This window comes from Talpa europaea (genome assembly GCF_964194135.1).
Source record: "Talpa europaea genome assembly, chromosome: 2".
NCBI lineage: Eukaryota > Metazoa > Chordata > Mammalia > Eulipotyphla > Talpidae > Talpa > Talpa europaea.
The window spans coordinates 54,449,977-54,477,949 of record NC_140068.1 but is presented as its reverse complement, the minus strand read 5'-3'; the positions used below and the strand labels follow the sequence as shown (position 1 = coordinate 54,477,949).

Here is a 27,973-nt window from a genome sequence, read left to right as displayed (position 1 = left end):
ACTGGCATCTTTTCTCAAAACATAGCCCTGAACAACTGTTATTCTGACTGGAATCTAGGAATTCCAATTTTTCAAGCATTGTTTTATTCCTATATATCTGAAAAATAAACTGTTTTGAAATTTAATATAGTAAGAAGTATTATGCTGAGTGATGCAGGTCAATCAATGATTGTTAAATTGGTACACGAATGATGTATCTTCCTACTCTCGAAGTTTTTAATCCAAACAAAAACTCTAAGAATAAATCCAGAAGTACTGTGAGATGAAACCACCAGCTCAAATGATTCAACTAGGAATAATTTTAGAAAGTTACCAGAAACTTTTAAGACATCATAATACACTGAGTCACATTAAAAAAAAAAAAAAAAAAAAAAAAAACAAAAAAAACAACCCAGAAAGCTGAGCCAGCAATACTCAACTGAACTCTAAACTTTCAGGGCAAAGGGGTTGAGATTTACTTAACAGCAGCATGAAAAGACACTGGTTTCTAAATTTCAGTGTTACTAATCTAATCTGACTTCTCTAGATCACAAAGTACAATTGGCCTTTTCAATTTAGATTCAAACACCTGGCTAACTCTATTAACCAGTGATTCCATGAAACAAAATCTACAGCCTTTTAACCAATTGTTCCATTATTTCTTTTATTAAGGAAAACTGGTATTTCTGCAGAACTCTAAAAGAAAAAATGACAAAGTAACGTTAAAATGTTTAGCAAAATTGTATTTGTATCCCTGACAGCTTATTACAAAATTTTTATAGAAAGATCAGGCTGCAGATCACTTAAGAACAAACATCAGAATAGGAAACCAATTTCATTTCTGGAGAATTTGTGTCCATATAGTTTATCTTGAAAATTGTGTACAACCTAATGTAATTAACAGACATGAATATCATTTCATTTAGTCCACTCCTCACCCATATCCCCCACCAACACCACTTAGCAATAACAAAACTTATGAAGTTACTCTTTGTCAGAATACTGCTTTGAAAGTAATTGATTCATGCTTCAATTTAAAATCTGTATGTGCAGATAATAGCTGTAATTCATAAACAAAGCTACAGCTCTTAATACTTATATTTTTTACATATATTATCATTCAATACTGCAGAAGATAAACTGATGAAGAGAGAAAGCCCTTGGAACTCTTAAATTACTATCAACACAAATAATTTAGACTTTGAGCATCATTTCACTTTGAATGGTACTAAGATTCAGATAAATGTTGGGGGGATAATAAGAAAAACCAAGTAATCACAGGTTTAGTGTCTTTGTATGTTGAGGTTCAGAAACACTGCCAAGAGAAAAGTTTGTGTATGATCTCACCTGATCTTAGTTGCTTGTTAAAAAGTAGTAAGAAGAAAATACCTTACTGATCAGATGTCATGTGCTGTCTTTTCAAGTTTAGAAGAACAGAAAACATACTCACTTTTTTAATAAGTACAAATAAGCAAGACTAATGAGACAAACAAAAATCAATACACAGATTCCAAAAATTTTACAACTGTTTATTTTCAGTTCAAACATAATTGGTGTCAAGTAGATGCAGATCTGTCCTGGTGATTCTCATGAAATCACCATGTCAGATAATAACCTCCTATGGAATTCTTTGAAAATTCAACACTATCTTTTCCCTAAATCCTTAAATTCTACACATTATTTAAAATTACTGCCTTATATTTAACAAAACTATCTTTCTGATTTGTCAGTGGTTCACTTAAATAATACAGCGGCTACTTATTGTTGCTTTACTGGGAATTTATGACTACTCATCATTTTAACACACTTTTTTGTGAGAATTTTTTTAAGTACTATGAAAAATTCTTCAGAATGAAAAATGCATAATATGCAATTAAAAACGTAATCCTCAGTAAGCAAAATGCGTGAAAATCTTGACTTACAAACTAAGAAAGACTACTGGATTACTAACTAGAAAGAAAAGCTTTTAGACATTGCTTTAAGAATCTAAACAAAATATAGCTTTTAGACTACTTTGAGAACAATCAAATTTTACAATTATAAAGAAATATCATCTGCTTTGAAATGTTGTGAATGTGAACTGGTTACTTAGAATTTTCTTTGAAGTGTATGTATATCTTTTGCTAGTGAAACGTGGATCTTTGCTTTCTGAAATTAGGTACTGTATTAGACACTAAAAAAGGAAGCTAAGTAAGATCTCTCTGCAGCACAGTCAAGCACTGCATGTAAAATGTCATGACATGTAAATTAAAATAATAAAAAGTTACATCAATATCAAAATGGTAAATCTGTGGGTACTGTGAAAATCAACTAAAAATGCAGACTGGCTAAAGGATACATATTTGCTTCCTCGGACAAGAAAACAAAAACAAACACACAGATACACAATGTCCATCATTCACTTTTTGAAGTGTCAGATAACATTATTTCTCAAATGACACACAGGGCTCCATTTGCTATGCATAAGGTCAGTGAATATTAGCTTCATTTACACTTGGCTGAGAATTGGTTGGTGTCAACAGTAGAGGCTTAGTTCCTCCACTGAACAGGTTAGAATCTGACAGAAAGCTGCCACTGAAGAAGATGGATGATCTTCTTTGCTGACCCTGCTCCCCTAAAGTGTCATAGTTTAGGTCTCTTTCTATCTCTACAACAAAAGCCCCTCTCTGAGTTTCCCAGTAGCCTTCAGCTTTATTGGTGCTAACAGGTCCAGACATTTTCATCGATTGGATTCTCTACTTTTTAAACACAAGAGCTTGCCCTTTTTGGCTAGCTAAACCTTGGCACAGATGTCTTTTTTTGTAATTGCATCTCTGCTGTCAATTGGAAAGGATGCAATCAGACAGGCAAACATCATGTCAGTACAGAAAATGCTAAACTATTTATCTCAGTTTCCAATGTCATTTTAATGCAAGTGATATGTCATTTGTCTGTAGAAATTAACCCTTAAGAATCTCACAGTATACTTCTAAATAAAAAAAGAAAATCTCGAGTGATTTTGATAACTCACTAGTATGTAAAATGATACACAGAACTATTCGGTAAGTAGGAAAAAGTGCTACTCAGTCATTTTATATGAGCAATTGTTGGCAACCATATTTTAAAATGAATGTACCTGAACATATTCTATATAGGTTTCAGAATTTCATTTTGCTTTCTACTGCTGGCTGACACTATGAAATATGGCCTTCTCTGACTAAAAAGTAGATTAAAATACTTAATACCTAACAAAGATGGTATAACAAAGTAATAAATTACATGTTGTTTTGAGATTCAGGCTGTAAGCTATTTTTTGCATGTTGGAGATTTGTTATTGTTATTTGAATAACTTGAAAGAAATTACCCAGGCTCAAATTCAAATGTTCAAAAATACATATGCTAAAATGATGAAAAGTTCTTACAAATAGATTTACATCTAACACATTTTATAAAAAGATGACTATTTTGAGTATGTATGGATTTGCAACTCAAAAGCTCTAAAATATCATATAGAAATGTCAACATTAGTTATTCCACACAGAAGATAATTTAACATATTTGCATATCTGGAATTACAGAATTTAATAAATATATGATACATAAAATATACCAGTTCTCAGTACTAAAAGAGAGAATTAAAAATAAAAGTAAATTTCACTAAAAATAATGATATACCCATTCTAACTCAGGGTAAAAATGTTTTTATTTAAATCCAGATAAAATATATATGATCATTTTCCAGTACTTAGAGATTAAAAACTATTCAGCCTACATTAAAAACTTCTGAAATTCTGCATACTATTTTTTGATGTTAAGGCTCTCATTCATGTTAAGAAAATAAACAAATTATCATTGAAAATTACTATCAATTAACATCTCTTCAGCCAAACATTTTGTTCTAGATATGTTACTAACAACTATTATCAAAATAAGTATACTTACTAAGGTTGAGGATTTCACTGAAAAATATACAATGCTGATATTACTCAAAGAGAAATACAAGAATGTAATTCCCATTTATTTTTTAGTACTATATAGACCATATATCATTAACTTTTAATCTTTATTCTCTCAAGTACGTAGTATTTTCCTAAGAAAAGTTTCAATAATTTCAGATACGTACATGCAAAGCAATTACCAATTTTTATTATTTCTTTTCTTATAAAAACAAAGTGAACAAAATCAAAATTATTCCTCTGAGAAGTGATCCAGAAGCACAAGGAAACTGATTTTTTAAATAAAATAATTCACTATTATTTGATAAATTATGCAATTAAAAACCTGAAATAATCATAAAAATTAAATAATATCTTAACACTAAGCCAAGGCTCAAACAAAAAAATACCAACAAGATACTTTTCACACACAATCCCAGCTCAGAGTAGTTTCATGTGTTCCGATTGACCTAAGCAGTCTGCCTATGCATATTCTCAGGAGCATGTCCATCAATCAAAGTCAGCATTCTATCAGACTCCACTCTAACGGCAAGTGACAGTCAGTTATCTATTGGGATTAATGAATAATAAATATGCACTTTAGGTTTATAAAAATAAAATGCATATTATTTTCGATGTAGATTATCCTATATGCAAAACAGAGTTGGTTATTTTGGATTTTGTTGGTTTTCAGCTCATACGTTAGGAAATGGTTTTACAAAAGCAGCTTCAGTAAAATAGGTGCTTAATGTGAACTCTGGTATACATTAGAGCTTTGTTTTTTCAACAAATCAACCTTGTCTCAGCTTGTTTCATACAAGCTTAAATGAGCTGCATTCACAGGCTTCTGAATACTTATGCTGTCTTTCACAGGTACTTTGTTGCCTCTGCAAAAGACTATATGTCAGAAAATTCTTTAAAAAACTAAAGATCAGAAGTGGTGTCTGTTCCCAAACTTTGTTCCTTTTCTTTGTTCATACTTACTCTGAATTCCTGATGGGAAAACTATTTAAATTATTACTAAGGTTTTCCTTATTGTTTAAGTCTCCATCTCTTTTGCTCAGATATCAACAGGAACTATTACAGCTTTTGAAAAAATAAGAACTGAAAACTTTAACTGATTCAACGGGTACTATACATCTTGACTGAGATCTTTAGGTATAGCTGGCAGTGGTAATTCTCGAATTATACAGTTGTAGTGAAAAGTTATAAAAGCAAGTAAGCTTTCAACATTGCTCAAAGTTTGGTTTATTTTCTTAACTCAATAAAAATAAGTTAGGATTCAAATTACAAAAGTTTTGTCATATATTGTAAATTGTGATTTTTATTTTAAACTATTTTAACTTTTCATTAGGAAAACCAGTTTAATTTTATAATTTGTAAATAATGAGCATTATCAACAATTTTAAGAGGTAAAACTGATTTCTTAATATACCTAATTAAGAAATCTACTGGAAAACATAAAAGGATGAATTATAATTCAAAACAGAAAGATATGGCATCATTAGATCAAAACTTGCAATGATAATGAGTAACGGTTATTAATGAAGTTTAATCATTTTATTAATTGACTATTAATATGCATAACACTGAATTATTATATGTGAAAGCACTGCCATGTAAGGAAGGCAGAAAAGGGGAAAATTCTTGCCAGCTATACACTGACATTTCAATAAAGAAAGAGACAGAGTGTGAGACTTTTACTATTTTAACCCACTTAATAGCTAGAAAGGTATGTTCTATAAAGTTTTAAACAAGGAAGTAGTGTGGAATTTTCTGAAAGGTAAATGAAAAGCTATTCTTCTGCCAATGTCTACAACACTCCAGGAAAGATGCGGGGAAAAAAAAAAAAAAGAACCGAAGGCAGCAGGGATAGAAAATAGCATCCACTTTACCACAAATACAGAAGTATGTTAATAAGAACAATGAGGGCCTCCCTAGGGGCACATGAGGTTAAGCACAGCACTGTGAAGCTATCCACAGCCTCTGCAATATGAGTTCGATCCCCGGCCAGGAAGCTGCCCACATGGCACAGCAGACCTCTCCTGTCTCGCCTGCTGCTCCTCTCAGCCATGTATTGCAGTCAATTGCCTGTTCTGTTCCCCACTCTGTCTCTAGTGAATGCTCTCACCCACCATCCCCCCCATATCTCTGGCCTGTGTCCCAATTCTTGTATGCATAAATAAATAAATATTTAAAAATAAAAAAGAACAATGACTACATATAAAGTGATAGCATGGTGAATGATCCTGAAAAATCTTGAAAGAGCTATTTGAAATTGAAGTGAGTAGCATGTTGTCTTACTGGAAAAATTTACAAAGCGGTAAAGTGATCAAACCATTATGTTCAGCCTTGAAAAACACAGTGTTCTCCTACATAATGTTTGTGCATAATAAGCATTAGGCGCAGCAAGAAGCATGGTCAAAATATCAAACTGGAAAAGTTCTTGCCAGGTTTCCTTTGCAAACTAATATACTGTCTCAAAATAATAAGCCTGGATTTGCATGTGCTTACAGTTCCAGCTCTCAACCTGAATGGCTAAGCTAAGCATGTGTTAATTTAAAAGGTCAGTTTTGAGAAATAGATTTTGCAGAAACCTGACTGTCCTCTGCTTTACAAAGACTCAGAGGCTACAGTCTGTAGGTTTCTCAGAGATCTAATCAGAAACCACAAAGTTGAATAGCAAAGTTTCTGCTCCTTCCAAACTTAATTTCCGATAATGTTAGAGGTACACAAATGTCTTCATATTTAGATATAATGGCCAAGATATCCAGAATGTGTTCATTGTTAAAACGGGACCAGGTAAAATACTGTAGGAATTAACATTAAGTAGAAAAAAGAAAAGAAAAAGAGAGAAATTTACTTTCTTATAGTAATAACCTAAATACCCACTTGAAAATAAATAAGTTTATAAATAATGTTTTTAAATGTTTTTGCTTTGTGAAGCAAAATTAAAGATGTTACTTAAGCAGCTTAATTTCTTCATTGTTTTTTCTTTTAAAAGTATTTATTAATTTGAGAATATCCTATCCACAGGTTCAGCCTCTTTGTAATCGTCAAATTGAGATTTCTACTATGATTAAAAAAAACTTAACTATTCAGCACTTATAAACTAAGAGATTAGTATGCAAAAATAAGATATCTGAAAATGGGTCAAGGAGAAAAGTAAGCTTAGTTTTTTTTTTTTTCCTTTCATCATGTCCCATTATGTTGAAATATGTTTTTTTCTTTTTTGTGTAGGTGGGGTAGGATTTTTGTATGTGTGCATGTGTGTGCATATGCATTCAGATGCATATGTATATGATTATTATGTGCATAATTGTGTGTATGCATGTTTTGTTAAGTCTGCAATGTTAAAGTGAAAAAAAACTGGAAAAAGTAAGTTCTGATTTCACTTTGGGATCTGTCATAAATGAACTGCTAGAACTGTAAATGAGGTCTTTAGTTGTCCCACTTATTAAAAAAACTCTTCTAATTTATCTGATTATGTATAAGGTATATTCACACTTCAAAAATTTATATTCTAATTGTCTCGGAAGAGATCGTACCCTCAAGGAGTACAAGAATGTCAATATAACAACTGTACTGTAATGAATTTATACAATTGAGTGGGTAAGATATATACGCCTGCTCACATCACAATTCAAGTACAAAAGTAACTTACAGAAAAATGTCAGTTAAAGTATGAACACTATATAGTGTGACTTACTTTACCTGTTAAAAGTAGATGATATTAAAAAAAACCTTTTAAAATCAATTAAGTTTATTTAGTTAGCCCAACTACTAGTTTAAATTAATGTTATTAATTGTCATTACCTAAATTAATACCAATGAGTGTCATTATCCAAATGGGAATTAGTTTAGCTAGCAATAACAAACTACTATTAAAATAAACCTAGAACACATAACCACTGGAAAATATAAAGTATGTATAGTGAACTTGCTAGTGCTCAATTTATTTTTCTTGGAATAAACTTTTATTAGGTAGTCTCTTTTATTAGATATAGTCTCTCTCCTCACACTTATCCACTCTTAATACCACTCTTTTAGAAAGAATTATCTTCTTAAAAAGTAAAGTGGGTCATATTAAAAGATTGTTGAGCAATTTTAATAAATGATAAATGCAAGGTACATCATTAATAACTATATCTGATTGACATTATCCTTTACTAATAAAAGAAACTCAATGCTCCCTTCTTCAGATTTAGGTTTTCTATAAAATTCAGAGGTAATGGCTCCAGTGCACATCTGAGCTCACCACCACCATAGATGAGGGATTAAACTAGGTGTTAATTGGGTGACACATGAAACAAAATATAAAAACATTATATGTGTTCTTTCAAAGCCTCTGATCTTCTAAAACACTAGATATAAAATAATCAACAGTTCACAACTTATATGAATGAACCAAATGAAAATATTCAAAATCCATAGTACATAAAATGTAATCATTAAAAAAAAGTTTTGAACTGGGGGCTTCCCTGGTGACGTAGGGGTTAAAGACATCACTATCAAGCTATCACCAGCCACTGCAGCATGTGTTCACGAGTTCTATCCCTGCCAGCCTAGAGCAACCCACATGGCACAGCAGACCTCTCCTGCCTCGACCACTGCTCCCCTCAGCAGTGTATTTCAGCAAATCTGACTGTTCTGTTCCCTACTCTCCCACTCTCTCTGGTGAATCCTCTCACCCCCCACATCTCTGGCTTACACCCCAGTTCTCGTATGCATAAATAATCTTTCAGAATTCTGTCATTCATCAATCCCACACTAAACAACGTAATCTAAATCATATACGCTTCTCGTTCTTCCACAGAATTTTAGAGAATGAACATTTATTTCAACTGATAAATACTATTCTGGGTTCCTATTAAATACTGTTACTTGGGATGAATACTTGATATTCATAAACACACAAATTTAGTCACTTTTAACAAAACTGATATCACAGAAAACAAAAAAGTACATAACTCAATATTTAGACTAAATTCAAGGTTGAGTTTTTGTTACCAGATTTTTAAGACTCTCAAATTATATGTGCATGTTTCCTTCTACTTCATTGTCCCAATGAAGACATGTCTACATAAAACTAAATTTATGAAATATTTTGCAAAGGATGAGATAACTTAAACTCACTTAAATGTGAGGAAAATTAGAGTAAAGGGACTTTCTGAAATTCTTCTCTCACTTGTGTGTCATAATAGCATCACAAATAAAATCTTTCAGAGCCTCTCTGGTGGCCTAGAGGTAAGTCTCAGCGCTATCACCCCTACTGCCTAAGTTCCATCCCCAGGCAGAGAGCTAACCCACATGGCACAGCAGACCTCTCCTGTCTCACTTGCTGCTCCCCTCAGCAGCATATTTCAGTATATCTGCCTGTTCTGCTCCCCACTCTGTCTCTGGTGAACCCTCTTACCCCCTGCACCTCGGGCCTACATCCCAGTTCTTGCATAAATAAATAAAAAAAAATAAATCTTAAAAGAAAAATCTTTCATAGATTAGTGATAATGATCTTAGAGGAATGACTAGAATTGGATAGTCAAATTAAATGTAACATTTTAAGATATTACTGATTTTGATATGACGTCTGCCAAAAATTGATACTAAGAAATGTAAAAGAATGAGCAGATATTTACCAATGTTAGAAAAACTAGAAATGTTCTGAATTTATATACTGAGCTTATAAATCATGAAAAGTTAACCAGACGTGTTAATTTCACATTTCTTTCCTTCTTTTCTTTTCTTTTTTGCTCACTGTCATCATTTCCTCCTTATTCCTGACATTCTTTATTTATTGAATATTTACCTTGTTCAATGCACATTGTGTCCATAGATACAAAAGATGACTAAAAGTGAGTAAAAGCTTACATCATTTTTAATGAACTCTATAATGATTTAGTAGAAACAGTGATATGATTTCAATTTAAGTGTCACAATGATCTTTCTCTATATGTTTTTAACAAATTATAAACAAATTTCTCTGTATAGGACAGAAGAAACCGACAACAGCAGCTACTCCCAGGAAAAGGAAACGTGGCTCTTGTGCTCAGAGATGTCACTCGTTCCAGATCGATGCACATTACTCTCTCAGAACTGTCTTAAATATGTATTAATAGTCTCTGAGAGTGAATCACTTAAAGAAGTGTATAAAAACCTACCATGTAATGTAATTGTAACTCAAAAAGCAGAAATAAATTTTGATGTAATACTGAATTTATGTAATTTCCAATTTATAGAATAAAGTGTAATATTAGCTTTAGGACTGATTTTTTATCTTTGTCTTTTCTGTTTGTTTATACAATTCAAGCTAATGTGTGCAATATATAATTTGGAAGCAAAATAATAAAATCTTATAAAAAAGTCACTTTCCCATATAAGATAAACATCAATATACTTCAAGACCTCCTTACTTCAGAAAATATTAACAGAGGCTCTTGGAACTCTCTTCTTAAGACACAGATATTGGAAAAGAGGTGGAATTGCTTTCATTTTATTAGAGGAGCTAAACAGAGATGTCAAAGAGATATACAAAAGTGGTGAGAGAATTAGAGTACAATCATAAATAAATATAAATAATTATATTAATTTCATTAAAATAAATTCTTATTATTAGCAGTAGAATCCTGTCCATGGTCCCTAATTTATTAGTGCATCAACTTGCTATACACTGTGAGGAAAATTAAATACAATACAGTGTTCTCAAACTTACAGAGTTTAAAACTAACCATAGAAACTAAGACTAGTCACATATCCAATGACAAATTAAATAGTAATATGAACTCAAAGAAAGAAAAATATCTGCCGTGGCAGTCAGTAGTGTATGATTAGGTTTTTAATCACATTTGTTGGAAGATCTAGGTGATGTCAGGACTGTGCTACCATAGGTAGGTAAAAAGCTAAAAGTAAGGTTTGTTATTACATGTAAGAAATTGTAAAAGGAAATAAAGATAATGATTAAAATCAGAAAACATTTTCCCGCAGGAAAAAAGGCTAAGCATTTATAAGAAGTCACAAGAAGAGATCACCTATCATGGTATAGCTGATATTTAAATTGAAATTGCAAGGAAAGACCGAATTTCAACAGTCTGAGGCAGTAAGTGTAGGTAGAAAAGAGCAAGGCATGGTAAAAAGGCAAGAAAATGGTGCTGCCATAAACACTATTAGAATTTGGAAGAAAAGGGTCAGTGAAGAAGTCATAAATTTGTAAGTTTAAGGTACAATAGATAAGTGTGAGAGGTCAAGATGACAAATTTGTTTCTCGGCAGATGTGGCAAAATGTTCAGCAATAAGACATCATACTGCAGTGGGGGCAGAGATTTCAAGTATGATAAATATGTGCCCAAAAGTTAGAAAAGAATATTCGAGCCAAGTTTCAGGGATTTAAATGCCAGCCTAAGAAATTAGGCAATTTTATTGGTAATAAGGAACCTAAAGTTTTCTGAATAATAAAATGATACAAGGTTGTGTTTTACAAAGTACATCTTCACTAAATTTCAAAGAAAGAACTAGATAGGACAGAGAATTATAAACAGCATGCTTAGTATATTTGTATTTTGAAGTAATCATAATGAAAAGTTTTTATTTGTATCATCTTTCACCAAAAAAAAAGGATGATACAAAAAAAGAAAGTTTAAAAAAAGAGCTTGCAAAAGATAAAATGCCCATCTATAAAGATGTGGTGTAGTATATTGGTTAGGGAGAAGGATTCTGGAGCCAGACCACCTTAATTAAACAGCGGTCTATCATTCTTTATGTCATTTTCCATACTCAACAAACATCTCACTGTACTTTGATTTTCCTACATATAAATGGGCAAATATATACTTATAAATATAACTTAATATACAAGTAGCGTAATACTTTAGTAAAAAGCTTAATAGTGCCTATCTAGTATATGAATTGAGTAGTCAAATTTCCCTAAAATGACTGAATAAGAAGTGAATTAATGTATACAAAGCACTTAAAACAGCTCTTACCATCAGTAATTACCCAAAAAAGCTACAAGAGTTTTCTTTGTATTGCCTGAATCATCTTTTTTTATTTTTTTATTTTTTTTAGGGGAGCAGCGGGCGTGACAGGAGGGGTCTGCCACGCCATGTGGGACCCTCCCCGGCCCGCCCACTGGAATAGAACCAGCACTGCAGAGGTTGTGGACAGCTTCACAGCACTGCGCTCAACCGCCTGTACCACCAGGGGAGGCCCAGAATCGCCTACTTTTTAAATCATTTTACTTATACCTGCTATATCACCTGAGTCCAGTATTTTTTACATATGCTAACTTAATTTGAAAACTCTTTACTTTGGAGACGCAATACAAGTTGTCTTTGTTTGAGCTATCATGTTACATATAACATAATTACATTATTTAAAAAACACTAATGCTGAACACATTAAAACAGGATAAAGAATACCTATAATCCCACCACTCTGAAATGCTCACTGTGATATTCATACTCTCATATATTCTTTTACCTTTTCGTATTCTACGTATCAGTGTATATAAAATTGTTTCCTTTTTTCACTCAAAATTATTAATATATCAATTCATAACTCCTAGAACACATCATTGATATTTTAAGGACCAAATTCAATTATTGATGCACCTTTACTTGGTTAGTTGATTTCCAATATTTAAAGTTACATACGTTGATAAGGGGAGGAAAAGATAGTATGAAAAGTGGCTTTCTTTTTTTGAATCATCTTCTTAGGTAAACTAGTAGGTTGAGATTACTGACTCAAAAGTCATTTAACTATTTGTGGCCTCTGAGATATATTTATTCACTCGTTGCTGTAAGATTTCTTTACTTAGCAAACTCCTTTCTGCATTATTAATAATATGATGAAAGAAAGCATTCATTGATTATTTGCTATGTCCCAGATACTATTCTTAGGATTTTTATATGCATTATTTCATTCATTTCTGACTAGAACCCTGTGAGGGAGGTACTATTTTTATTAGTCCCAATTTATACTTAAGGAAATTAAAGCTTAGAGAGATTGTCCTAGTTTATGCACCTGGTATTCTGTGGAGCCAGAATTTAAAAACTCTGACTCTAACCTCTGAGCTATTAAAAGTACAGTTTATATCCTCCTTTTCTATATGTATTTGATCATAAGTATTTTGTATTATAAAGAATCATTTACTTATGAAAACTGATGGTGTCATTTACATGCTAGTTTTCTGCGGGAGAAAAATGACATGGTTTTCAAAAATTCAGTGAACAAAAACAATTTTAATATTATGAATGTGATAAAGTTCAATGGATGTTTAAATGTATTGAATTTTATATATGCCCATAAATTATATATTAAAATAATGAATGACTTGTTATCTTATTAACTGAAAACTCAAGGAGCATTTGGATAATTCCTTATAATAAAAATTAGAAATCTATGATTATTTGAATTCTCTTTTACACAAAATCATTAAAAATTGCATTTCTAAATCTTTGTTTTAATTGAAAGTATTTAAATTAAGCAATATACCAATGGAAGAAATTACACCTCTATATTTTGAAATATGTGCATGCAAACTGCACTATATCCTTGGAATTTTTACATTTAGGGTCTGCATATATTTTATCATCCAAATCAGGATATTTTTGAAAGCAAAAAGAGGTGGTACTAATAAATAAAACAATTACCCAGGCAAACTAGGCATATGGTGACCCTCCTTAGAGTAAGTTTTAATAATTCTTAACTAAATTCTTTCGGTTAAAAGTCCAGGACAAATTTTACGAAGCAATATGGTGTAATAGAGTAAAAAGACTTGAGTTGATATACAAGATCCTGTATTCTTGTCCAGTTTTGTTAATTATTACTATCTTTGAGCTTCAGTTTCTTCTGATGGAAGAGAAAAAGTAATACTTTCCACCTCTTAGAGATATAGCAAAGATTAAATGATAAAATGAAAATCAACATGATTTTTAAGTGCAAACAGCAAATTACCTATACAAATTCAAATTACAATGCTGAGTTCTACACATTAACAAATAATATTCTATTTTTGAAAATCGGAAAGTTCCAAAATTTTCAAAATATTTTTCAGCATATAATCTTACTAGTCTTCTGAAAATATTTATATATGTAAAATATAATCTGCTGTTAGTTATTCAAATGATATTTTTATCTAAGAAAATATATAGGCTAGTTTGCAAAGAGGTGATAAAACTTAAAAGGCAAAATATTTTAAAAATAACTTTTTAACAATAAAATCATGCCCCTTACTGGAATTATATGTTTTAAATGATTGTTAACAACTATCTTTATAAAAGCATCATTTTAAAGACTTAGACAAAAGTTCAACATATATTAGTAGACTTGAGAAACATCGTGTTTTCAAAGGTTTTTTTTCTGCAAAATTACAATGGAAAAAATATGTTCCTATATCAACGGATCAAAACTAATCAATTTTCATAGTTGTTCAGATTTCAAATTATAATGAAACAGATCGCAATGGGCCAAACAGATAAACTCGTCTTTGAGCGAGCGGCTAAGCACTCTCTTTTGGCTAGGAACTCACTAGCATCCTCTCCCAAACACTTTAGTTTTCCTCAATATGGGACTGGAATTTGTTTTCAAACTCTTAACAGGATCATTGAAAGGAAACAGGAGAAATACTATAAAGGCAGGCCTGGATTGATTCCAGAGGCAAGAACTCTCAATGCAATGTGCTGGAATTAAGCCAAGGAGGGAAGTGTTTTCGCAAAGGAACATAGTGCCACAGTTAAGCATAAGGCATTTCATTCCTTTGTCAATATCACCAAGGCTAAAAATTATGAAATTTAGGTGATAAACAGTTTACTTGACTTACAACAATGCACACACACTGTTTCAGCCGAACTCTTAAGGAGGCATCTTGACTCAGTCATGAGTTTCCCCCTAATGAACTCAATACTTACTTCCACCTATTTTAACCCAGAATTAATGTAGATGATAGTGAAGTAATTTTACTTTATTTTTAAGTACCTCAGTATAAACTGCAGGTGTGAATTTGGGTACTCAAATGTAGTTCCACTTCTTGAAAACAAAATAAATGAATGTGAGTAATTTTAGTAGTATCCCATTAAATGAGATTATTTTGCTCACTAGAAGCAATTGGAGACTTCGTCACAGAAAATAGATCTCTTTATTATAATTAAAGATTGCTTTTTTATTAAATTTGATACTTAGAAATGTAAGACTCCTAGTATTCCTACATTTTTTCTTAATAGGCAAATTTAGAAATCATTTGTGTTATATGACATAAAAAGAAATAAAAAAGATACTATAACTTCTTTTCGATCTTTACATTTTAAGAGTGGGATAATGACTTCTATTCCTAGTTTTTGCTCAAACAAATTTCAATTGTGCTCTTTTATATGAGTTCCTGCTTTATTTCTTATGTTTCCCATTTTTAATTGTGCAAATTTTAATGCAATGTGCTTACTTTCAACTTTCTTATCAATCAAAATGGGCATTCCTGAAATTGGTTATTTTTACAGCTAAAGGAGCATAGTTTGTTCTTAATCTTTTTAAAGAAATAATTATTGTTAGAGTCCACGACGATCCATTTCGATTAACTGTTGTTAACTTCCAATCAGTAAAAACATTCCTTTTTGGTAAATTAAATATCTAACAGAGAATATTTCTATACTTACCTGGTGGAATAGCATTTTGCCTACTAGTAGTGATAATTCTTCATCAGTTTTTGATGTCCACATATATGGAACCTGCAGGATTTTTCACTCAATAAGAAATACTGCTGATGAAGGATATGGGAAGAAGGCATATGAGGTTTGGCTCCTCCAGGAATATCAAAGGAAGTTGCTAAACTGGCCTTTGGGACCAAAACCTATAACATCTCCAATTGTTCTGCTCCAAGTTCACTCACAGTGTAAGCTATGGCATGGATGATAACTGAGAGCTAGGTTACAGGGTACTTTACATACCAGTGATCACACGCATGAAGTGCTTAACTCTTCAATCACAACAGAAAAATGTATTTGCTCCAAAATGTAGTTACTCCATCTAAGAGTGTGTCCAATAGAAATAGAAGGTGAGCTACAAATATAATTTTTAAACTTCCACAAGCCTCATTTAAAAAGAGTAAAAATAAATCAAAATTAATTTTATTATATTTTATGTAACCCAATATATCTAGCTTGATTATTTTAATATGTAAGCATAGTTTAAAAAATTTATAATGATGTATGTTACATTCTCTCTTTTTTGTACTAAATCTTCAAAATCCAGGGCATAATTTATACTTCCGGCACATCTCAATTTATAACAGCCCCTTTTCAGAACCAGAAGTACCACATGTGGTTACTGGCCACTGTATAGGATAACACAACTCTATTTAGTTATTATTTCTTCTTTAAATATTCTATTAGAATGAGAATTTTATAGGAAAGTAATGTGATTTGTGCACTCTACCACCATAAACGAGACATTTAAGCTCAACGATGAAATGATAATATTTGCTAGGTTTCTCCTCGCTTTGTGATAGAAACAAGGGCAATACTGTCACTAAAAGCCCAGGCTCTGGCATCAGAATGCCTTGAGATTAAATCTAAGCTAATACAAATATTACTAAATTAAGTGCAAGCAAGCAATTTACCCTTGAGAGTCCCAATTTTCTATTCTGAAAAAGAGATGACAATGATATCTCCACCTCATTAAATAAGCTGGTATATGTAAGCATTTGGAAGAGTGTCTGTATTTAAGTTATCAAAAGCACTGGTTATAATAATTATTATTAACTACAACCTCCTCTAGCTTAACTAGGATTTACAAATATAAAATTATGCATCTGAAATAGGAGCACAAAGAATATACAAAAGCTTTTTTGGAATGCAGTATGCTCTATATGTTAAGTTAAAAGAGACATAAGTAATATATACTTATTATAAGATATTGCTCAGAATATCTACAAACAGAAAAATATCTATTAACCTTGACAGTTCATGTGACACAGCTTTAAACAGAAAAATGTGGTCCTTTATATTATGAGGCAGCAGAAAAACGATAATTTAATTATTTAGAACAAAATACAACCTTTGCAGAAATAACCTCAGAGATTTATTAAGTGACATTTGATGATTTTTTGTACCAAAGTTTTAGTATTTATTAAAAAAAAATCTAAAAGTCTGTCAAATGTATTTTATATGCTCTGACTATCACAGGAAATCTCTTGTTAGCAGCCCCCATAACCTCCTCTCTTCTAATACTGACAGGCCAAGATAATACCGGTTTAAAAGCAGGAGGAATCACCTATCATTAAATCCTGATTAACATCACCTCACTCTGCCCCTTCCCCTCTCTTACATCTCATAGCCTAACATGCAACCATTGACTTCTATGTGGAGCACAGGGCAAATTAAATTTTGGCAACAAGTATCATTATTGGAGATATTTACTGTCCACGTTTAGTGCAGATATCACTATGGGTAATCACTGACAAATTCAACAGTGACTTTAAGACCTACTGAATGGGGCTGGAGGTATAAACTCACTTGTTCAAATAATTACTATTTCTTAAAGTTTCTGACAGCAAAATAAAAAAAAAAAAACCACAAAGTGGAATATTAACAGAACATATTACTTACGTTCACAAGTGTCGCCTTTTTGCTGGTAGCCTGCTTTGCAGATACATTTTCCAATGGGCACTAACCATTCTCCTTCTGCACTGCAATGCATCCTGGGGGAGTTTTCCGCCTCTTCCTCTGCACTGCTGACACATGTCCCTCGAACCTCGACTAAAGAGGAAAATTCTGAACCAGTCACTGTATCTGGAAAGATAGCTAAGTTCTCAATAATGGACCAGCACTTCTTGTAGTACACTTTGACAGAAACCAATGCTATGCAAGCCCCTACATCCTGAAAGGCAAGATAGAATCCCTTTTTGGACAAAGGTCCAATCTCTCTCACCTCAGTGTTAAGCTTCATCTTTCTTTCACCAAGGTCACCTTGAGTAAAACTTTCATCTGCAGCAATGGTGTCTATTTTTACATAGAGGTTTTCTCTTATATTCCTGCCAGTGTCATAGTCTGTTTCATAATAGTACAAATTAAAGGTTTCCTTGCAAGTTCCCAATACTCCAGGAAGACTGTTACAATCCCTCAGGGTGAATTTCAATTCTACAAAAATCCTTTGTGCATTGCCTTTTGAAATCCAGTTAGTCCGCAGCCAGTTGTTTTGGTTGGGCTCCATGACCTGGCACACCTGGTATGTTCGTATGGGGGTATAGTTCTCATCCAAACCACTAATTTCTTCCCACTGTAAAATTTAAAAAAGGTCATCAGTCATTCAGCAAAAGTAAACACTTTGTTTCTGAATGTGCATCAACAATCTTTAGTATAGCATAAATGGCAATCTTTGAATTACGTGAATTTCAACACTGGCAAACACCGTAACCTGAGAACAGAGGATTTTCAGCTCAACTTCATGCTGGTGGGTGGCTGAACATCATTTAGGTTGCTTGCCTTGTTTGTACATACAATAAATATTTCATTTTGTTTAGTATCTGTTTGCTGTGTATTAGTGTTTCTTTTTACATGTTTGCTTATGTCTATAGCCGCCACTGAAATCACACTTTGTATAGACCAGAATGTACAATTACTTAAATTACCATTTAATAAGTATACATATGGATATATGGTAGAATTTTTAATAACCTGACATTTTAAGTATTGATAATAAACTGAGACAAAATCTTAAAACGCCGAAGAAAATGCCGCTGGTACTCTGAAATATGAAAAGCATCCCGCAACATGTTGATATTTTTAATATGGACTCTTTTGCATCTGTTCAAAATAAGATATAATGGGATATCATTGTACATTGGTATTTGTACACTGCAAAGTTATGTGTAATATTGTACATAAAGTCCCATAAATATGTAGGTGGCAAGTCAGCATGCTAGATCCTTTTTCAATAATAAGTTTTCTGGCAGGAAAAATATCAGATGTTTAGAAATGTCCACCCATATGCTGATAAAATATATACCATAATAAATTCATAATTGGTATTTTCACTAAAAATAAGTTTAATAAAATTTACAAGTTTAAAGGTCAAACCATATATAACCTAGATTGCGCATTAGTAAATGAATTATTTCACCTATAATAGCCATAAACAGCTAAAATAACAGTTGCTTATATCCTTATTTTTTAAAGATTTATTTTATTTATTTATGCATACAAGAGCTTGGGTATATGCTAGGGGTGTGGTGTGTGTGAAAGGATTCACCAGAGACAGAGTGGGGAACAGAACAGACAAACTGACTGACATACTCTGCTGAGGGGAGCATCAGGCATGACAGGAGAGGTCTGCTGTGCCATGTGGGTTAGCTCCCTGGCCAGGGATAGAACTCAAGCTGCTAGAGCTGGTGATAGCTGCATAGTGCTGAGACTTAACCCCTTGCGCCACCAGGGAGGCCCTTATCGCCTTTCTGACCATTAGTACAAAATTTTTCTCTTTATATTTATAACTTGTCATCTGCTTATATTCACTTCCCCTATAAGAAATGCCAAATATAAAAAGGTATATTAGTACTCAAGTCCAAAGTCACACCACATGCAATATTTAAGCTATTGTTTTAAGACAGACAGATAAAAAATAAACTAATAAGCATGTGATAACAAGTTTTATTTGCAAGACTTGATTATAGAATCAATTTATGTAATGGTATACAAAATATTAATACCTACTCTTAAAACTGGTTCTTAGAAAACTGACAAATTATATAATAGACTATAATTCAGGAACTCCTTATGATATTATATATATGCTGCAACTTTACTATACGCAGCCAACCGTCACAAAGCAAAGACTAGTTAAAGGTGAGCACAGTTTCCCTTTGTTTCAGTTAACTGCTTATATAATCTGTTTGAATGGCCTTTAGTCAAATATAATCAAATTAATCCCCTTTGACAGGTAAGGTTAGTCTCTTAATTAGACTAAAATTATTTTTAAAAGTAAACCTAATAATGTTATCTACCAAAAAGTCAAAAACTCCAAAGATAAATGTGCTCATTTTAACAATTCCCCAGTTTGAGAAATCAAGGCTAATTAATACAGAGGGATATATCTCAAGAATTCTTTTTCCTAACTTCAAGAACAATTATAGTATTTTGTTTTATGTATGAAAACTCAATTTTACAATGTATGAAACTCAGTTAATTTTATTTTTTATTTAAAAGTTTATTCCTGATGAGGAAATTTCAACACAAGATTGGATAGAAAACAAATAGTGCGACTATGTAAGTGCATTTAACACAACTCCTATTTTATTATCTCACTTTCTAAAAGACTGCAATCATTTTCACAAATGACACTGGGATAGAAGCCTTAATTGAGATACTGTACTTTCACAGTATGTTTATAAAAATATATTCTAGAAACTTACATATTTATAATATTTTAGGTCCAGTTAGACATTCAATCACATTCGTGTAAAATATTGTCAATCATCATTTTCTATTATTATCTGTTGATTCCTATAGATAAGTAAGGTTAACTGTTAACTCAAGATACTTTGGATTGATAAAATGCCCATTTGAGTCAAGATAACACAGACAGTGATAATTTATCATTTTATGGACTACATGGATGAAATACTACAATCATATATCAGTTTACTTCTCCTTAGAGATAAAAACCAACTTCTGTCTCTCTCTGTTTTAATTGATGGATGGTAGAAAATGGGCTACATCTGTCACTGGCAAGAAAGGTGTTTCATTTTTTATTGTGAATGTCTTCCTAAAATGTATATTATTTTACTTGTGGAAACTACTCCACTTTCAAAAAGCATGCTAGCATACTTCAAATTCAATACACTTTAATTTTAACCAGTAAAATATTTGTCATTTTTTCATGCAGAGAACTACAACACAATCTTAAGCAATCTCTCGAATGTTAAGTTAGTGAAAATCTGAGTATCTTAAACAGATTTGTATTGCTCCCATTTAGTTCATGATATTGATTTTATGATGTTCTTATACTCAAAACAACCCTTCAGACATTCATTCTTCTCTTTGCATAATTTGTTATACCTTTATATCCTCATTTATACTTTGACTCCCTATTTTTTATTTCTAGGATTAACTTAAGTAACAACGGGGTAATTTCTCCTTTCTCAGAGTCAGCTTTCTTAACAAGGGATAAAGATTGTTCTCTCTCACACAATTAAAATATGACATGAGGACATACAGATAGAAGTAAATTTAAGTAAATACATGTTTCCTGATACATCAAACATAATGGTCAGAACTTTTCTAGGGTTTACTTATCTTATCATAGATTTTTATTGGATGTTTTACATTCATATTTATGGTAGCAGATTTTTATTCTAATATGCGTGTTCTGCTATCACTTTTGATTAATAACAGCAGATAGCACATAATATAAATCTGCAGATTTCAAATATTTTATAGCAACCTTTATGCTAAAATACTGAGCATATTAGCATCAACTTTTAAAAGCACATTTTGAATGATGCTAAAACTGTTTTTGAAAGAGGAAAACAGATTACCTACTGTTTTGAAGAGCTATATATACAACCTACCTGGTGATTATCCAAAAGAAATATAAAGCAACTAAAGAGTTTGTGAGTTTGTGAAAGGAATGTTCCCTGCAATTAGTTAGCATTTATAGCTTGAAACTTGAGGTATGATTCCACTCACAATAAGAGCTCCCAAAATTATGGCTATAGAGATTTTTTTTATTCATTTCCCCATATTCTAAGTATACCTTTGCTATTCAAAGAGCTCAATGTCCCCTATTAACAGAACAAAGTATTTAATAAGATAATTGAAATTCAAAGTTTAAATATGAAGAATTTCTCACTGGGGGAGCGGAAAAATGCATTGTTCTTACTTTTAAAATAAAGGGTCATTTTTAGGAGGAGAAGCACTTACCCCATTGGGTGGAGAGGAAATCCATTCCAACTCTGTTTGTTGTGCTTTAGAATCCAGCAGTAGTACTGAAAAAGAAAGTTTTATTTCCCAAAGTTACATGAAAAATTTAAACACAAAAGCAAAAGTTATTAACATGAATCTAATTATCGTTTTATGATTTAAAATATATACACATTTACTTGTAAAGATTAATGGTGAAAGGAATACCTGTCCATTATATATTCCACTTTGTTAGAGAAGAAAAATGGTAAAATACCCATATTATATTTGGTATTTTTTAAAGGAAAATATTACAATAAATCTTAAAAATTCGAAGTAGCATGAGAGTGAGTGTAAAAATGGATACGTGATACACTCTTAGTAATTATGTATTATAAAGCGTTTAAGCCCTCCAAATTTTGTCAAATATAATAACATGGAAAAAACAAAATGTAATTCCATGTACTTTGCAGCCAGTCATTAATTTGTAATATTCTGCCAAAAGTATTTTCTAGAGCCTTTTGAGAATTGGAGTTTATTTTTTTTAGAACTCTCTATATACAGTTCCTTCTCTTCAGCCAACATGAATACAATTAAAAACTATATTAAGCAATACTATCACGGGAAAACAAACTATTATGTACAAGAGATACATTGATGGGCTAGCAAAACATCTTTTTTCAATATTTCTATTTCTTTAATTTCCAAATGTCTGAAAGCATTAGTTGATTCTCAAGATGGTATATTTAAACTCTGACTCGACTTTTACAAATAGTTCATTCTACTTTTTTGGTATTAAAAAGCGTAATACTTACATGAATGCAAATGTTCCAATAGTACAAATAAAATGCATTCAAATGCCATATATTTGTATCATGATTTCATTTTTATACATTTCATTACATTTTAGGGCAATTACCTTCCTAAGTCATTCATTCTTTACTCAAACTGGCTCATGCTTTCAGAATCACAAGAGTTCTTACTCTTTTAAAAATATTCATCTGACTCTATAGTACTTTAACAAAATATCAGTTGTCTAGAAACAATAGTGAATACATTTTCAAGTATGTATATATGCTGAGCATCAACCTCAGCAAAAATTCAAACGTGGGCTTAAAATACATGTTTACATGGACTTTCAAATAATCACTAAAGGAAAAAAAGGTGTATTTGAAAGGTAATGAAAATTTACTGTGCTAAGAAAACAAAGGAATAGTTGATGTGTTCAAATTCTCCCTAGTCAAGGTTATTCCCTGTACTTTAAAGTAGATATAGACACTTTCATGATTGTTTTACACTTAGACTCTCGGGGAGGCTATGACAGCACAAACCTTGGTCACAAACGCTTGATACCCCTTCATACAAGAAGGAAAACACTTTTAAAATACCAAGTTGTATTCTGCACTTGGAACATCACTATATCGGTGGACTCGTGAATTTACATGAAGTAATGTTTAAAGTTTATTTGTTGTCCTCAACAGAGAAGCAGCACAGAAAACTACGTGGGTTCCAAGTACTCTCCTTTTGAGATGTTTTATTATTATTATTTTATTTTTCTTCTATACTGACCAGAAACAAGTGGTTTTTAAACCCAAGTGACCTTCTAGGGTCGTTTTTGAGAGTGAAATAAGTCTTGTGATTATTGTTTATTGCAGTTCCCTTAACCCTCAGCACAGCCTGGGGTGGGAGCCAGGGACCACCGCGGGGCTGTGATGGCAAACAAGTTAAGAGAGAAACAAACTAACATTTAAAATCAAAACAGAAACAGGCCCCGGAGCGTTTAATCAGAAGCAGCTCTAAAGTGATCAGCGTGTCTCCCTGCCTGCTGTCAGCTCTCAGGATACACCCGCAAGTGTGCACTTTCGCCTGCCCGCCCTGAGCACCGAGCGCCATCCTCTCTTTACGCCCGCGGAGGCGCAGCGCCCTGCGACCTAGCAGGACCCAGGACGCACCGGCCGGGGCTCGGGGACTCCACGCCCCATGGAGCGGGCCGGGTGAGGGTAAGGGCGAGGCGCAGACCAGCCTGCCAGAGGCCGCGCGGGCAGCGGTGGGGGCCGGGGCCGGGGCCGGAGCCGGGGCCGGGGCGGGGCGGGAGGGGCGGGGGCTGCCAGACAGGCGTGCCCGCCGCGCGGAGCATCCATTACGCCTCCGCCAGACCTGGACACTCCAGGGAACCGGTGGCGCCCCAGCTCCTGAACGAGCGGAGAGGAGAGAGGCTTTCGGGAAGCGTCTCCTCTGAGGGATCTGGCGGCGGCATTTGCGGAGAGGAGAAGCAGCAGCTGCACTTCGCCTCCAAGCGTCAGACTCTGACCTGTACATGTGCTCACAGTAGCGGTAACTGACCTCCCCCAAGAGATCATGAATGGGGAAAGTGAGGGAAGGCGATCTCACACCTTCCTCCAGCCACCGGGGAAGGTCGGACACCTGCTCGAGGCGGTTCACAGCGGACTCCCCGGGGTACCCCGGCACTGCCTGGAGGATTGCTGGCTCCCAGAATGGCAGTTCTTGGTTGCCACCGGGCGCAGGAAGTGTTGCCACCGAAAGAAGCCAGGAGCACGCGCCACCCACGCCCGCCTTTTAAACATCTCACTTCTGCATTTAAAAAATCCAGTCTCCTGGAATCAGAATCCTCTCCACGTATCTTGCACCCAGAAGAGAAAAACGAGCGAGACATTCTGGCTGCTGAAACCTCTCCCCCTAGTGATGCAGTTATTTATAGCTCAAACTCCTGCCCGGGTCTGCGTGAGCTCGCGCGCGGGGCTTCGCAGCGGAGGTGCAAACTTTTGCTCAGGTTCCGCTATTTCGGAGGAATCAGTACAAGATTCCAGGACTAAATGTTCCTGATCCTCGTGTCATGCGAGTAGAAGTAGAGTTTTTGTTGTTTTTTTTTTTTAATTGTGTATGAGTGTGTGTTTCTAGCAGATGTTGTTTCATCTGCAAATGCATAACCGACAGCGCAGTCACTGTTTTCTCTGAATGGGTTCAGCGCCAATACAGGTTGCAGATGTGGAAACTGGGCTCAGAAGGTCATGCTGGATCAAAGAATAGGGCTTAGCGTTGGGTTGGGGAGTGGTTTGAGTGAATGAGGAGGGTGCACTGAAAGAATAAAGAAAAGCAGCACTAAGTCACTAAGTTTTCAGAGACAGAAAAAGCCAGTAGCAGCGGTATGTAACCACCGCTCCCCTCCCCATCACCACCATGACCTAAATCTGATAACAAGAGTCTTCCATCCTCCACACTTTAGGAACAAGTAATTATTATATTCCGTTTTTAAATATCGGAAATAAAACCTCAGACTTACATCCTAGAGGATAAGGAGGTGGCGGTTGAGTGTGACACTGCTCAGAAGCATGACATTACCATTGACATGATTTATTTTTCCCCAGCTCCGACTACAGGCACCAAAAGGTATTTTACCTTCTGTCAATGGTTCAAAGAAAAAATAAAATAAAATAATCATACACATGTGCATCTGGCTGCTGAAATAAAACCTGCTTTCGTCAACCTAAACTAGCCTTCAGGCTCTGGGTTTTTCGCAAGGTTTGACCACTCGGACTCAGCTGGCGGACGGTGGGTCAGATGTTGGAGGGCTCGGAGTCGCCCAGGCGGCATCTCCTCGCCAACTGCACAGCCCCAGACCGCCCCCTGCCTCTCCCGCCCCGCCGAGCCCCGCTGGGCTGCCGCTGTCTCCGCAGCCGCCGAGCCCCGCGCGCCGCGCGCGCTGAATGGATGCCCCAGCGGCCCGCCGGCTGCGCGCAGCTCTCCCGCTTCACCTCCGCGGCTTTATTGTTCCGCGCTGGCGGCCGAGCACCAACCGCAGGCCCGCGCCGCCTCCTTCGACGCAGTGAGCACTTCATTAGTAACCCGAGCGTTCGGAGCTCACACAAGTCACGGCTCCACTGGGAAGGCTCCAGACTCCAGCGTTCGCCGGCGGGCTAGCCGGGACATCACGGGCTGCACTCCCCAGCCTCCGACCAACTCTGGCCCCGCGTACCCCGCCGGAGGAAAACACCGATCGGAGGAGAGAAGAGAGGCTGGAAGAAGAGCTCTGACCCGCTTGGGTTCCCAGAGAAGGCGCGTGCCGACGGTCCCTTCCACCCCACCCCACCGCGCTCCGCTGCTGCTCACGCCCTCCAGACCGCCCGCGCCAGCAATGTCGCTCCCGTCGGGCGCACGACCCTGGGGCGCGAGGCTGCCGGCGGCTCCGAGCAGCCCCACTCGCCGCCCGCCGGCCTGGAGCAGCCCGAGCGGTGAGGGGGCGGGGAGCCGGCGGGGGAGGGTCGCCGGGCGCCGGAGGCGCGGCCGGCAGCCCGCGGACGAGCGGGCTGGTGCAGGTAGACAGCTAAATAAATAAGTCAGAACAAACTTTGCTTTCCAACATCGCCTTACCTTCCTTCGCAGCCTGCGCTTCCCCGGTATGTGCAAAGCGGAGCAGCCAGATGTAGCATAAAATAATCCATGAAGGGTGCCGAGTTTGAAAAACCATGGTGCATGAGCAGGTTTTATTTTAGGTTGCAGTTGAGTCGCAGCTTTTTAAATGCTGTTTGTTCCGAAGTGGGGTTTTTTTATTGCGCTCCTCGCATAGATCCCCCTCTTGATCTCCGGCCGGCTGCTCCACGTTTAGCTTTTTTATTATTTCCCCCCCCCCTCCTCCTGTTCGTTCGCACCGTGTTTGCTGCCTGCAAGTCTCCGACTGCAGACCGGCCGCTTGCTCCACACTCCAATAATATCAATTAGGGGGGAGGGGGCGGGGCTCGGAGCCGAGAGCCTCCGCCAGTCGGGCTGAGTGGCAGGCGCAGCCGGCCTGCCAGGCGGCGATTCCCAGGGCTGGGGGGCGGGTCCAGGCCAAACCTCCGCCCCGACCGCGGGGGCGGAGTTCGGGGCGCGGGCCAATCGGTGGCGAGGGGAGTCAGGTTGCGGGTCCAGGATTCCCTCCAGGTTCTGAGCTCCCGGCTGGCTCCGGATGTTCGGAGGGGGAGCGAGACGAGCCAGCCGAGGTGCGTGCTGCTGTGGATGCTCCGACTTCAGCAACCGCAGCTTTCGTGGAGCAGAATCAATCCGAGAATAATGCTCCCACTTGCACTCCTGTCTAGAGCGGTACTCCTCGCAGTCCTTTAGAAATGGGAGGCGATGCCAGCTGCCTCTCAGCTGCCCTACGCGGAGCCGGGACAGGGACATGAGCTGTGTGTCTTTTAAGTAAAGTGCCTTTTACTTTTTTGTTACGCACAAGCTTCGCGGGTCGCACAACTCTGTGCTGTTCTTTTCTTGCAGGATTTCTACTTTTCCTGTGACTCTAAAGGCAGTCTGCTCCAGGCACCACCCAACACAGACCCTGAAAGAATAAAAGTAACCAAATGCATTATGTTTCAAACAATGTTTCCAAGAGTTTGCAGTAAGCTCTGGCAAAAGAAAGAGGAAAAGGGAGTGGAGAAAGGAAGTCTTTTGTTTTCCCTGCCCCCTCACCCTCGCCCTATCATTTCATTAGAGTTTGGTGGGAGAAGTAGAACCTTAAGAGAGGAACTTCAGAAGGTTCTACATCATTTTTCTTACATGTTTATTATTTTCTGAGGTTTTCCTGAGATTGCCCCACTTTGGTTTCCCATTTCGCTGCATAATTTATACCCTTAATTTTAAGGAATACTATCACGCATCAAATTCATAAGGCGAGACCATCTCTTTCGCAAATCTGAATACTTTTTAATGAGTATTCATTATTTTTTCAAAGGAAACTAAGAATAAAAAGGGTAACCAGTTGAAGTCATCCAAATGATGCATCAAGGACGACTACTTCAGAAAACTGTTTATCATTAGGCAGTTTCGGACACTGCAGTTCCAGAGGTGGGTAATATAATAAGGGGGAAACCTTTAAAACCTTAATTGCCAAATCATCCATTTCAGAGGTCACTTGGAGTAAATTGATAACATGTTTAAGATGAACTTCGTTTTCTTCTTGTCCTATATGTCTTCCATTTAAAAACAATTTTCAGGCATTCGTAATTTACCTTTGTTTATGAGAGCCACAAAGTTTGATCTCACCTAAGACTTTGAACTTTTCCTATCCTTTCTATCTATGGAAATATAAAGTAAATTGAGTTATTTCCGGTACTCATAGCAAAGACTTCCCAGAGGTGACAGATCCCCAGATTTAACATTTTTCATTTTATGGTAAATTGTCTCCTGTGGCTTTTACTTGCCTAATGC

At 35.6% G+C, this 27,973-nt stretch overlaps 1 protein-coding gene across 6 annotated transcripts in view; it reads right to left on the bottom strand.

The window, feature by feature from the left end:
- Positions 1–26,258, bottom strand: part of EPHA7 (EPH receptor A7) — a gene marked incomplete at both ends in the record, with an annotated part of 157,281 nt that extends 131,023 nt beyond the window's left edge. For all 6 annotated transcript variants that reach the window (XM_084228178.1, XM_084228179.1, XM_084228180.1 and 3 more), the window contains 3 exons: positions 17,483–18,152; positions 21,794–21,858; positions 26,162–26,258. In XM_084228178.1, the coding sequence (XP_084084304.1) occupies positions 17,483–18,152; positions 21,794–21,858; positions 26,162–26,258 (832 nt within the window). The remainder of the gene's footprint in view (positions 1–17,482; positions 18,153–21,793; positions 21,859–26,161) is intronic.
- Positions 26,259–27,973: the final 1,715 nt, after the last annotated feature.